Genomic DNA, 14,255 nt, shown 5'->3' with positions numbered 1-14,255 from the left:
TTAAGTTGTGAAACTACGTTAGTGCCAACTATCACCACTAGTTCTAACACATCTGTGCTTTTGTTCGAATCATTGAGTAATAGACGAAAAAATATTATATCTAAATAAAATGATAAATATTTTAAATTAAGTTGTTTGCATAAGCCATGCATCAGAAAAATTGTGTTGTCAGCTTTGTTTAACATTATAATGAATTGCATATTATCAAGCAATTTTTCAAGGCATACAAATTTAATAGCTGTCGTTTTTCAAGATTACAAATAAAATAACCTAAGGGCTAACGTTGATTTTCATGTTCTTATACTTTTCCAAAGATGAAAGTTGTTTTCATCTAGTAGATCTTCTACCTCACATTTACTTTTCAAAATCATTCTAGTTAGTAATATGGAAGAATATGTAGTGTTAACTTTATAGTGTAGTAATTCTCACATTTGTCTGCTCTGTTTTTTTTTTAATACAAAATAATGCATTAAGTTGAGGGTTCTTTGCTGTAACATAAAATCTGCATTCTCTCGCAAAGAAAAATAATTCAAAAAACTGTCATCAATTCCTACTGCATTATTTTTGTTTAAATCTTTTTCTGTCGAATTCAGATGATAGCTCATCTCCTTTGAAATTATCAGTTTCTTCTACTTTTCCAGCTGTAGCAATAATATGAAATTGTGATGCTAATTAATGTACTAATATTAAACATTTTTTTAATTGTTTTATTGTGTTGAGCATCTTGGCTTCGAAAATTAAAAGATTTTAATAAAATCAAAGTGGATATAAATTTATTGTCAATTTCATTTTGAAGCCATATTCTTTGAAAGTTTTTCTAGAAATGAATTGTAATATATTGCTGGCTTTTTTAACTGCAGTTGAAACTATATAATTTCCATCAATAGTATTATCATTAATATTTGTCTTATTAAATTTTAGCATAGCATCACCAAACTGTTAAATAATAATCAACTGGATTGTAAGTGTTTTAAACACTTAATAATGAAAAATATGTTGTGCACTTCAGCCTGATGATGTCCAATGACAGTTTCTAACTGCCATAATTATGTTATTAAGAAGCTCACTTCAGTTACAAGGGATGTTCAATAATTAATTAGACAAACTGATAGAGAGAAAAAACGATTTATTCAATGACAAAGAAACTTAACTTTACTTTTCAACTAAGTCTCTAACAATATTTAAACACCTGTCCTATCGTTCTGTGAGCTTTCTGATTCCCACACCATAGAACTCTTTATCTTACTGCTTGAACCATTCATGTACTGCTTTTTTGTCGTCAATCTTCTTACTGTGTAAAAAATCATTGAGTAGGCCGAATAAATGAAAATGGGATGGGGCAAGGTCTGAGCTATAAGGAGAATGTGGCAACATCTGCCAACCTAACTTGTAGAGTGTTTCTCCTCTTCTCTGAGCAATGTGTGATGCTCATTGTCATTCAAGAGAATCTCACCTTTTGAGAGAGCACCCTGACATCACCTTATCGCAAAAAATTTTGTATCCATGTTTCATCACAGGTTATTATACGATCTAGAAAGTAATTTACCTTCCACTTCAAACTGTTCTTTAAGCTTAGAACAAATACAAATCCAGGTGTCTTTATGGGCTTGAATCAATTGTCTATGAATCCATCTTGAACAAGTTTTATGATAATTCAGCACGTCGTGAAATGATTGATTGTGTGGTTCCAACCTTAATATTACAAAAACTAGTCAAGTTGGGAAATTTAGACTCTCTTATCTTCACGAATAAGATCATTTATGTGATTTTGCAGAGCGATAGTCAAAACTTCAATCGGTCTTTTAAAGCAATGATGAACAGTCACACTTGTTCCCCAAATTAAACTGTTCTCACCATACTGTTTCAACATTCTTAAGTAAATTTCCGCTGGTTTCACACCTTCTGATAGTAAATATCTTATCACTGAATGTTGCTTTTCTGGTGCACAGATTTAAAGTGGAGCTGACATTCTGAAATCAACAAAAGAGTTTATGTTTAGATTAATTATGATCAAACAGCTTATTAAATATGTTCCCTAGGTTGCCAACTTGACCCTCAAAAAGTTTCATTGTCACTGTAGAATAAATTGTTTTTTTCTTTACATCAATTTATTTTGTTAATTACTGAACATCCCTCATATAATGAGGGGCATCCCACACTTTATTGTAACTACTTTATAAAAGGTATTAAATCTTAACTTATTGTTATACTTTAGAAGAGTTATTTTTTCTTCTGATTTTTTTTTTAATAAAAGTAATTTAAAAAAAATAATCCATTTTATTTATATTACAAAAAACTAAAAAATGTGTAACATTTTAGCTAAGTCAAAGAAATATCATGACAGATTAGTTTGGTAGGAAGAGATAAAAAAGAATGATGCTTTATACATAAATATTTATTTATAATTTTATAAATATTGTTACAAAAAACAATACATTTTTAGAATAAAAGAAAATTGTTTTGTGACAAGATATAATTAATATATATACTTAACAAAATATTTATTACAAACTTAAATATATATTTTATTTAATGAAACAGTAAATAACACTAAGATGAAACAGATAAAATTAGAGATTAAAACAGACTAAAAATTTCATTTATAATAAGACTGAATTATTTTTTATTTTTTACAACAGAGTGTAATGTGCAAATTAATTTTAAAAAAAATTAAGAAAACAAAGCAATATTAAGAATAACGTTTAATATAAATAAATAATCTAAGATGCAAGCAAACAGAAACAGTTGAATAAACTGAATTAACCTCCTAAATGCAGTCTGCAATCTCATGATTAAAATTATAAAAAAGATTAAAATCAGATGAAATGGAGCAAATATGAAAAAAAACCTATATTTAATTCTTTAAAACATTTTAATAAAGCAAAAAAAAATTAGAAGTTTTCATTTTTCCTAAGTGATTAATGCTATTTAAATAATAATGAAAATTCATAACATACATTTTTATTATCTTCAAAAAATTTATTAATCAACTATTATAAAGAAGATTGCCGAAAATAAAAATAAAAGAAATTAAAAACTGTAAGGTTTTAACATAAAAATTAACCTTTATATTAAAAAGTATAATTATTTTCTTTTTGTGTTATCTTGATTTTTGGGCTAGGCCTGCGTAAGCCAGATAATTCTAAGCTTATTCACTGAACATAGAAACAAATAAACCAGTTATTTTGATCGATCTTAATTATTGCAGTTGATAAAAATAGTTTAAGAAAATCAATATATTACAAATATTTACTAAAGAAAATAAAAACTGAATAATACATAATATTCAAGTGATTAATTTACAACAGTCTATAAAAAAAAATGTATACAAATCGTTTAAAAAAATATTATCCAACAATACAATCATACATAATTAATGCAAATATTTGTAATAATTATATAAGTATAACACCATTATATAATACAAATGTGCGTTATTTTTATATAAATACTCTTTAATAATAGAATAAAAAAATTCTAAGTGATAAGATACCATATGAAATGTATACAGTGAATGTATTTTTATTTATAAATCACATATCTTGACAATATTTATCTAGATATTTAAATAATCAAACGATTAGTAATTATTGTATTATTCTTTAAATAATTTTTAATATTTAATATTTACAGATTTACAATAATAATTACATAAAAAAGAATATACACAAGATCATAAACATAGAATCAAATATATAAATTTAATTATAAATACACTGTTCTGATAAATATTAGGTCGTAATAAATTTACAATAAAAAGTGAACTTTAATTAATATGTAGAAAGTTGCATGAACACATTTTTCTGTATAAAATTTATATATATATATATATATACACACACACACATATATATATATATATATATATATATATATTTCCATTATTTGGTTACATGTTAAATGAAAAAAAAAATCATGCTTAAAATTATATATATGAAAAATTTAATTCTAATGTAATTATTAATGAAAACTATATATTATACTTAACTCTTCTGCTGCATTATTTGATAACATTCTTTTTTCATGTGTCAACCAACTGCGTCTTAAATTTAGAAAACCTTTTAAAACATTATATGGGTAAAGTTGAGAAGGCAAAAAACATTTTATACAGAAAATTATAATCGTTTATAATTTTTTTCTTTATTATTTAATTATGCTGGGACTGTACATTACTTATAACCAAAATACAGATTTTAATCACTAATTTCCAGTTTTTTATTGCAATATGGCTTACTTCAGTAATTTTCTAATATTTTTATAAATATCCATCTCCATCAATTGATTCAAATGAGCAATTTTGGAAGTATAATTCTGGTATTCTCTATACTACAGTAACATCTAAGATCTTATCTTTATTTATTATTATTTCTGTACATTTTAAAATTATCTGTTCGTATATTGTGTGAGAGAATTTATTTTACAGGAAAATTATTTATATGAAGACCATTTACTCAGCAATATGATTTCCTCTACTATATATACACACACAGGAACTACAACTCGCTGCATTTTATTTTACTCACTATGTGTTTTGGAATGGGTTCATACTGTGATCTGTGGTCATTATTTGTAATAAAATGATCTTGACTAAGAGCAATGTTATAAAAGTAATTCACATATTAACTATTTTATAATAATAAATGATTTGGAAACAAATATTCTGAAAGTTTCTTGCTGGTTGTTTAAGTTATAGATATTTCATTAAGTTGTTTCTGTTTTGGGGTTTGTTAAGTGCTCTTTATACTTCAAAATTATTTTTTAAAAATAATTCTCTAAATAAACCTCCTTGAATAAAATTTTTCTTATGGTGTATGTAAAATCTAAAGGTGGGTACTCTCTACAAGCTGCCACTACTCCAGTATACAGAACACTTGCTACTGGTTGCTACAAAAGTAAGACCTCCAAATAATATTGCTTGTATTTATTATTGTTTATTCCACCATATTCATATATTTTTGCTACTATTTATTTAAATTTGTCATTAATTATTAATTTATTCTATTGTATTAATTTATTTATTTGAGTTACTAAATAAATTGTTTTGTATGAAATCATTTTATGTTTTACGTTTATTACATTCATCACTATTAAAGTTTTAATTAATTTTAATTTATTATAGTACGAACTTAATATCTCGTTAGTATTCATAATGTTTTTTATAATAAATTTAATAATGATTGTAATTATATTACTTTTATTCATATTTCTTTAACACTTTTTTATGTATTTTTTTTTTTTACAATAATATTTTTATTTTGTAATTTTGTAGGCCTACAAAGCTCAAAAGAATATTAGTTACTGCTACGCAAGTGCTATTTAGAAATAATTTTCATAAATAACTACGCCACATCAAAGAAAACCATAACATTATAGCCTATAATAAATAAACAATTCATTTCATACACTTCCGTATTGTGTCATTGTTTCTATTTATTTATAGCAAAACCTTGGTTTAAAATACTTGAAAAAAAAAAAACATACATTCAAGGAATAAATAAATAATTTCATATAAATCTAGAACCAAATATTAGGCATAAGTAGTTTTATTTGTAATAACAAATATCTGGTAATAACTAATTACCAGAAGATATTTTGTTACTATAATAATGACGTCAAAATTAGAATGGTGCAAGTCATTACAAATTAATGGATGTGATTTTTGGAGTACACTACTTTGGCTGCTGGTGTGAGGAGAAGTCACAGAGTTAAGAGCAGTACAGGGGATGCCGCAGCGCATTACTGATCCGCCTTCAGATATTACATACACTGTAGTTATTGTTACAACAGTAATGATAAAAATTGTATAAAATTATTCTAGTTAAAAAATTAGAAAAAAATTATGGTAAATTTACAAGAAAAAAACCTTGTAAAATATGATGAAGAATGATCTGTTTTTTAAGAAAAGCATTACATTTCAAGCATTAAAAAAAAAAAATCAGCTCAAATAAAAAAGCAGCAGAAGGGAAAATGAGAACTAACACAAATGGATAAAATAATTTTTTATGCCTAAAAAATAATGCACTTATGAATAATATAAATTAAAAAAAAAATTATGCTTTAGTGTATCACATGTGATATGTAGGCCAGCCAATCTGTCTAATTTCATTACTTAACTTGACTTAGTTACACTATACATATAATTAAACTATTAACAATTCAATTAGCTACATAAAAATATATAAACTGTTTTATTATTGTTAATAAAAAGGGCTTTTTTCCGCCATAATGCTCCTACAATATTCTATTTTTTTTTTAAGAAAAAAAAAGAATGTTACTATTAGACATCAAAATAGCACTGAATGTTTGGTACAACTAGTACATAAAATATTAGATAACAGAACAAGAAAAGTTGGTTTTCAGATACTGTTTAGTGAAAAAAAAATTACCAGTGAATATCACAGGTGAATACGGAGAAATCCATCTTCCATAGTTCTTTTCTCTAATACAAAGTGTCTTAATTCAGAGTCTTCTTTTCCTTGGGGCTAAGAAACAGGTTTTTTTTAAAAAAAAAAAACATCTTTATCATATCATAATTTTCACATACCACAGAAAATTTGATTATTATATTACTAGGTCACATTTTATAATATATTTAACAGACACTATAATTACAATAGTTATACCATCTTTTTTCTCCTGAAAAAAGCCCTTTTGATAAGCATATCAAAAACCATTTATATAGCCGTGACAGATAAGGAACAAATAAAAAAAATACATACAGAATATTCATGCATTACTTCTAATCAATGTATTTGAAAATTGTTAACTGAAAATATATAAAAATTATTTATTTATAATTATTAATAAATGCTGGTAGTTTTGAAAAAATCTAACTAGCAATATGAAATATATAATTTTACAAAATGTTTTTTTTTTTTTTTTTTATAAAAATTACAAATGTAAAAGATAATTCGCTTTTTTTAGGCTATTCTCTCTTAAAATATATAAAGTATCTATCTAATAAAATGTGATGAAATAGTGTAAATTTGATGTCTAAATATAAAAACTCTTCTATTAATGTTTTTCAACAGAATTATCCCATCCAAACTCTGAACTAATAATGTGTAACAAATTAATTGAAGTAGAATAATAAGTATAACAAGTACGTAAATTTCAAAGTCTATTCTTCCTTAAACAATATGTCAATAATACCTTATAAATCAATTTATTCAGAATTCATTAATTTCAATTAAAACTAAATTAACTTTAATAAAAATAATAACATATTATTTAAATTTAGGTTTAAAAATATTCTTTCAAATAAAGAAGATTAATTTAGAATGTACAAAAAGGATTTTCTAAAATGATTCACAAGAATCAAAATGGTACAACAAAAACATACTACGATTCCATGGATGGTTAATTAACTTTTCGTATCTAACATGTGAACCCGGGTCACCAACTGGATCTATCACGATAAGGATATTGTCAGGTGATGATGATGAATTAACTTAAAATCTTCTTTTAAAAAACAGCCATTTTTAGGACATTTTAAAATATTTCTCATGAAATTTTCAAACTTTAGTCATTTAATCCAAAATATATATATATATATAGGGAAATATTAAAAAAAAAGAAGTAATATTGATAACTGACATAAAATATAGGCAACAGATTTAATATTATTTATTCCCTACTTGGAGTTTCACTTCTCATAAGTTTAACTTCAGAATGAAATACCTGAAAACATAACTACAAAGCAGTTGAACATAGAACCAACTAAAGAGAATTGTACTTAGGACTGCATATATTTGAAGTCAATAATTATTACTCTTTTTAAGATTTATATTATTCTTCTACACTATTAAATTATATTAAAATAAACAATCTAGTATAGAATAAGACATATTTTACCTAAATTTTACTATGAAAGTACTTTTGTAGGATCCTGCATCCTCAGTCATGATTGATGATAATTGAGGATTAGAACTAAGGAGTGGCAGTATTTTCATAGTAAACTTTAGGTAATATATATCTTATCTCAATATCCTGTACCAGGTGGTTTATTTTAATAGAATTTAAATATAATTCAAGTCAATACCATTTAAATATAAATTTAATTATCACTTAAAACTAAAACTCAAATTTGATTGATAACCATGTTACAAACTTTATTTTCTGAGTAGGTTTTGTAAATTGATTTTTTAATTGATGAATGCACAAAATGGGCCTGGTGTGAGAAATGAATTTTAAATGTCTGTTGCTTCTGGCCAATAATTCTATAAACTAAACAACAGAAGCCTATTAATTGGAAAACAGTTTTTTGAAATATATTTAGCTGATATTCAAGCAACTAATCATGGTAAATTATTATGAACCGATTTTATTCAGTAAGTAAACATTGGCTTAAAATATATAAAATTCACTTATCAGACAATGATAAAATAAATAATGATATTATAATTTTATCCTATTCCATATAGGTTAACTTAAGTCCAAACACACAAATAGCTAATATAAATAAATACAGTAATGACAATGACAAGGGACAATGGATAAGGAAGAATTATAAGACAGGATTTTATAAACATTCCAATTCATACATAAATGTTTAATAATTATTATAAATTTTTACAGCAATAATTTATTTATTATTACTATTATATAAAACTGTTTTCTGTTAATACAGAACATCAAATTTTCATGCTGAAGCCACAAATATATTTTATAATACAAAACATTTTCAAACAGATGTGAAAAACAAAATATGTTCTACTATGCTGTTTTACTTACAATACTTTAATAATAAAAAAAAATGTTTTCTACCTTATTAATGAAAATAGAAAACACTGCACAAACCATGCTGCACAATAACACAATATATTATATATAAACATTCACATACAAAAATGAATTTAAGGAATTCATTCACTTGTTTGTAATATTTCTTATATTTAATATATACATATTCTTTTTCCTTTAAAAATTTTATTATATAACACTCATTGATATATTTAGGCTATATACATATAAAAAAAAAAAAACAACACTTAATACAATAATTATTCTTTACAATAAAAATTTAATTTGTAACATAAAAGTTATAAAAAACTATTTCATGTAAAATGAAATATTAAGTGCACTCTTATAAATAACAAATAAACAAATTAATACTTGGCATTTGATCATTTTTATAAATCCTTATAAACATAACTGATACTTAAAAATCACTGATATATCTGAAAATTTAGATTATAAAGTTCAATTAAAATACAGTATTCTAAAAGGTAAGAGTTAGCTATAAACCGGTATTAACATAAAAGATTTCTTGTTTGGTGAAAAACTACAGTGGTACTCCTTGATCCTGTCAATGAGTGATCAAGGTCACCTGGATGATAGTACCAGTCTAATTATAAACAGATACACAAATAATAAAAACTTCACTTTACATTAAACCTAAAAAAAAAAAAAAAAAAAAAAAAAAAAATATGAAATCAATTTGAACGAGTGCGAATCAATCAAATGAATGATGGAAGATATAAATAATTATGCTCACAGGAACTTGTATTGACTGGATTGCTTTCTACAACAAAATCCAAATGATTTCTTTGTATTAAAATAAATAAACTTACAAGAAAAAAAGCATTAAGATATTCATAAAATGAGAGGAGGTTACTGGTTAGCAAAGATATATACTTATTTATCAAGATATAAAAATGAATACCTGTAAATCTATTGAGGAAATACATAAATACTAATATGTAAAAAGAATGTTTATGAAATGTAAATAAAGTTTGATTTAACAACTGGAAGGAAAAAAGTAGGAAGATTTGTTTGAAACTTTGATAAATACAATTTCATTATTTTATCATGTTCACATAAACTGTTTAAATTATAGTGAATAAAATATTGAAGTTAAGGATGTTGAAAGTTTCGCAGTAATTCTTTAAACATAACAAATAAAACTGACTGCCACTGAATGTTCTGCACCTATATGACACTTTTTTTTTTTAAATGAAAATTATGCAGATGGGATAAAACAACAAATTTGGGAAATAGTTGTATGAAGACAATCATTAACCCCTTACTGGTTTTTGACAAGATAACTTGTCATTAGCTAACTTGATAAAAATTTCCCTTGATGAAATAACTCATCCACTTTTTTCCTGAAAACTGCCTCTGACAAAATAATTTGTCATTATGAATTGACCTGTTTTATTCTGTTTTTTGATGAGTTACTACAATCTGTGTGAGTCTAGTTCCATTTTTACTGTAACTGCTAAATTAGAGTAAAAATGTAACTAGCTTCATACACATTGCAGTAACTCATCAAAAACAAAATAATAACGGTTAAGTGCTAGTAGCAAATCGGTCCTCTATTCTATAAGTCTTGTTTCGTATCCTTCTAGCTGTTACGCATTTGTTTTTATTGTTTTGATCGTTCCACAAGTTGCATATGTGTTGGTTTTATTATTCCTTCATGTTATTTATTGTTTTCTTTTATAGTTTTTATAATTTTATTATTATTTTCATGTAATGTTCAGTCATATTTTATTTCCAACTGTTTGTGTCTGTACATAAATAAGAAATAACAGAGTTGATTACTATATTCCAACTATAGTAATTTTTTTTGAGTAAACAAACTTTGTGTTATTTGAATTTCTTACTAGTTTTACAGTATTATTGATGACAATTTGGTATTATAAGTGATATTTATTAATACAAAATGGCTTGTACATCACGTGTAAATGATATTGATATTATTGAACTATTAAATATTGTTTTTTACCTTGCATGATAAGAAAAGTATATAAATAGGTCCTTAGATTAGTGTTTTTATCATATTTCATTGCATACACCAAAAATATGTAAAAAAAAATAACTGGTAAAAATTTCCCTTGATGAAATAACTCATCCACTTTTTTTTCTGAAAACTGTTTGGTGAAAAAAAAAGATACAATAATATGATTTTCTGCTAAAATAAAAAAACAACCGTTAAAGGGTTAAAAAAAGTTGTTTGAAAACAATTATTTCACTTTGTCATGCATGTCCATTGTCAGCTTTCTTACAAATGACAATTCTATTAAAATTATTGTATTTTGTCATAGAATTTCATTAAAATTACACATATCAAACGCACAGAAAACCTCACTCAGAAAAACTTCCTACATAAATGCATGTAATGACAAAGTTTTGAGGTTATAATTTCATAGTAACAGAAGTGATTTTACAAATTCAATTAAAAATATCTACATTAAAAAGTTTATTTAAACACAGAGTAATATTTACTAATCGGTAAAAAATAAACTTCTTCTGTAACCATTTTTAGAATCAGTCCTTATATAATAGAATTTTACATGCTTTTTAGGTAAACAAACAAGAACAGATTTTATCAGGAGATGAAGTGAAAAGAAAACTCTTAAAACAGTCACTTAAAAAAAAAAAGGAATAAAAAACTGGATCTAATCGGCAATACAGTAAAATGGATCTAATAAAACTATAACAGTATATTACAAAACTATATAGTATAACGGTATGGTTAGAGTATATTATGAAGTAGTAGAGCATATGAAGCCTAAAAAGTGCGTCCATTCAATTGACTTATCTCAAGTCACAGTCACATATATACATATAGAAAAGTATATATTTAGAATAGAATAGTGTAATTAGGAAAAAATGCTCACACATATAGTATAGGAAAAAATATAAAATTTTTAATTAATACATTTTTTAAATAAAAATTTAAATTTCAATAAAGCTATTCCAGTAATAAATTAAACATGTATTTCATATTAAAAAATTAAGAGTATAACAAATAAATACCAAGAAACAAAGAGTGCACTAAAATATATATTTATGTATGTTTTGAACAAATAATACTATATAATTATTAAACACAACAGTTAAGATCAATTTAAAAAATTTATCAAATACAAAAACTAATTGTTAAAACATTAATATTTTTTTTATCACAAAAAATTGATATAATATTATATTTACAAATATAATATTAATAATACAGGAAATTCTACATAAATGTGTAAAATATAATCAGCATATTTCTTTAAAATAATACTCAACACTTTTTAAGTGAAAATGAACATGTGTATTATATATTTATACAAAACAAATTTGATCTACAACACCATTAACAAATAACTATTTTTGTAAAACAACTCTATAAAATCAATCTTTCTTTTTATATAATACAATGTTCCTTTATACACAAATATGTTATAACATATGTCAATGAACTACACACACATATACATACATACATATACATACACACACACACACTTGCAAACATATACTTCAAAAATATAAGTAATGAGTAAAAGTTATATTTCATACAATGATTAATAGTTTGGACCACAATGTCATTTTATGTATCTAATACATCATGTCAATTAACTATCCCACCGGACCCGAAACGATCGTATCCAATTAATGTGCCACTTCCTTATTTTTTGGGGAAAAAAATAAGCAATTATAAAAAGTAAGATGATTGGTAATGAAAATGATGATAATAATAAATGAATTGAATATGAAAAAACTAATGAGCAACATAAATGCAATTAAACAAAATAATTATTATTCTAAAATTAACATTTCATAATGAAATAGCTAAAATAATAATAAATTACATAAAAATGGAAGGATATGTTTCTTTTAAAATAAACAAAAAGTTAAATATAAAATATATTAAGGCCTAGAATAATAGTAATAAAAAAAAAAAAAATAAATTAATTATAGAGAAGACAAATCATTAAATCATTTTTCAATGCAAAACAAATAGTATCATTTTTTAAGTCTTTAACAAAAATAAGAAAGAAAAACAAAATAAGCTATAGGAAAATCTGAAAACTATCAAATAATATTTACTGAAGAAAAAAAAACTTATCAAAATTAAAATATAGCGCATACCAATATTATTATTTAAATTATGCATACATTTTTGAAAAAAGATTTACATAAAAATTAAGATATGAAGAAAAACCATTTTTATTTAAAATATTTTTAAAATATAAAAGTTTATTAACTAGCTGTTATATTTTTTGTTTTCAATTTTCCCATTAAAAAAAAAGTTTTGCGTGATGTTTAAAAAAGAATAAAATTTAATGTGGAGAAGGCAGGGGCATTCGGAGACGATTCCAGTTCGGGAGGTGGGCGTGTTCTCAGTAAGCCGAAGCCTCCTTATATTCAGACCCCTCAAGAGTAAAGAAGTCTTCAAGTTTCCATTGTAAAGTTTCGAAAGTTGGTCGTTTCATAGGATCCTTGTGCCAACACTCGAGCATAATGTCATAAAGAGCATTAGGGCAACCAGGTGGACATGGCATTCGGTATCCGTGTTCAACTTGATGTAACACTTCTGCATTTGTCATTCCTGAAAAAGAAAAGAACCAAACAGTAATATATTATGATGTGCCGTGATAACAATTTGAAGTTGTTGTTTACTAACTTTCTAGCTTAACAGAGTGTGTAAATTATTTAATGTTCAAACATCTGATACGTATGAGGTCTGTTCAGAAAATAACCTAACTTTATTTTTTTAATCTTATTATTAATTTTACAGATTATTGGTCCTTGTCCCCTTCTAAGTAGTACCCTCCCCTATTCACACACTTCTCAGTGGTGTTTCCAATTTGTGAAGCAGTCCCGGATAGGACTTCATTTGAAATGGACTTAGGTCAGTGATGAATTTGCTTTGATGTCATCATTAGTCTCAAATTGACATCCTTAATTAAAATCACTGATTTTAATTTCAAAAATGAGAAAAAACATAAGGAGCCAGGTCTGGTGAGTAGGGGGGCTGAGGGAGAACAGTCATCTGCTCTTTGGCACAAAAGTGACAAACTGACAAAGCTGAGTGTGCATGTGCATCGTCATGGTGAAAGAACGAGTTGTCTCGCCACACTCTTCTCTTTTTATGGATTTTTCATGTAACTGTTGTAAAATGCCTAGACAGTATGCATAATTCACTGTTTAACCTTGAGGCAAGAATTCAAAATGCACAATTCCATTAAAATTGAAAAAAAAAGAAGACTGACGACCACTTTTAAATCATGAAAAACCTCGTAACATTGTGTACGACCCAGAGCATCATCTCTGTTGGCTGGTTTCAAACGTAGAAACGTTTCTATGAAAGTTTTCCCCAGTTTCACGTAAAATTTTATGTTGATCATTGTTCTGAAAATTGCACATTACAGAAATTTTTACTAACGTTTAAACACATTGCACTCAAATAACAATAACATGCAAACTGAACAAGATATGAACAATCCAATCTCCATTGGTATGCAATTAAAAATGTT

General features: G+C 25.1%; 1 protein-coding gene across 2 annotated transcripts in view; it reads right to left on the bottom strand.

Moving 5' to 3' along the window:
- Window positions 1–2,374: 2,374 nt before the first annotated feature.
- The window catches only part of Src42A (Tyrosine-protein kinase Src42A), a 302,961-nt gene continuing 291,080 nt past the window's right edge, over window positions 2,375–14,255 (bottom strand). For both annotated transcript variants that reach the window (XM_075359534.1, XM_075359533.1), the window contains exon 8: window positions 2,375–13,327. In XM_075359534.1, the coding sequence (XP_075215649.1) occupies window positions 13,119–13,327 (209 nt within the window). In that variant the 3' untranslated portion in view covers window positions 2,375–13,118. The remainder of the gene's footprint in view (window positions 13,328–14,255) is intronic.

This window comes from Lycorma delicatula, chromosome 3 (assembly GCF_047948215.1).
Source record: "Lycorma delicatula isolate Av1 chromosome 3, ASM4794821v1, whole genome shotgun sequence".
In the NCBI taxonomy this organism is placed as follows: domain Eukaryota; kingdom Metazoa; phylum Arthropoda; class Insecta; order Hemiptera; family Fulgoridae; genus Lycorma; species Lycorma delicatula.
The sequence above is the reverse complement of the archived record's forward strand: the minus strand, read 5'-3'. Positions and strand labels throughout refer to the sequence as shown.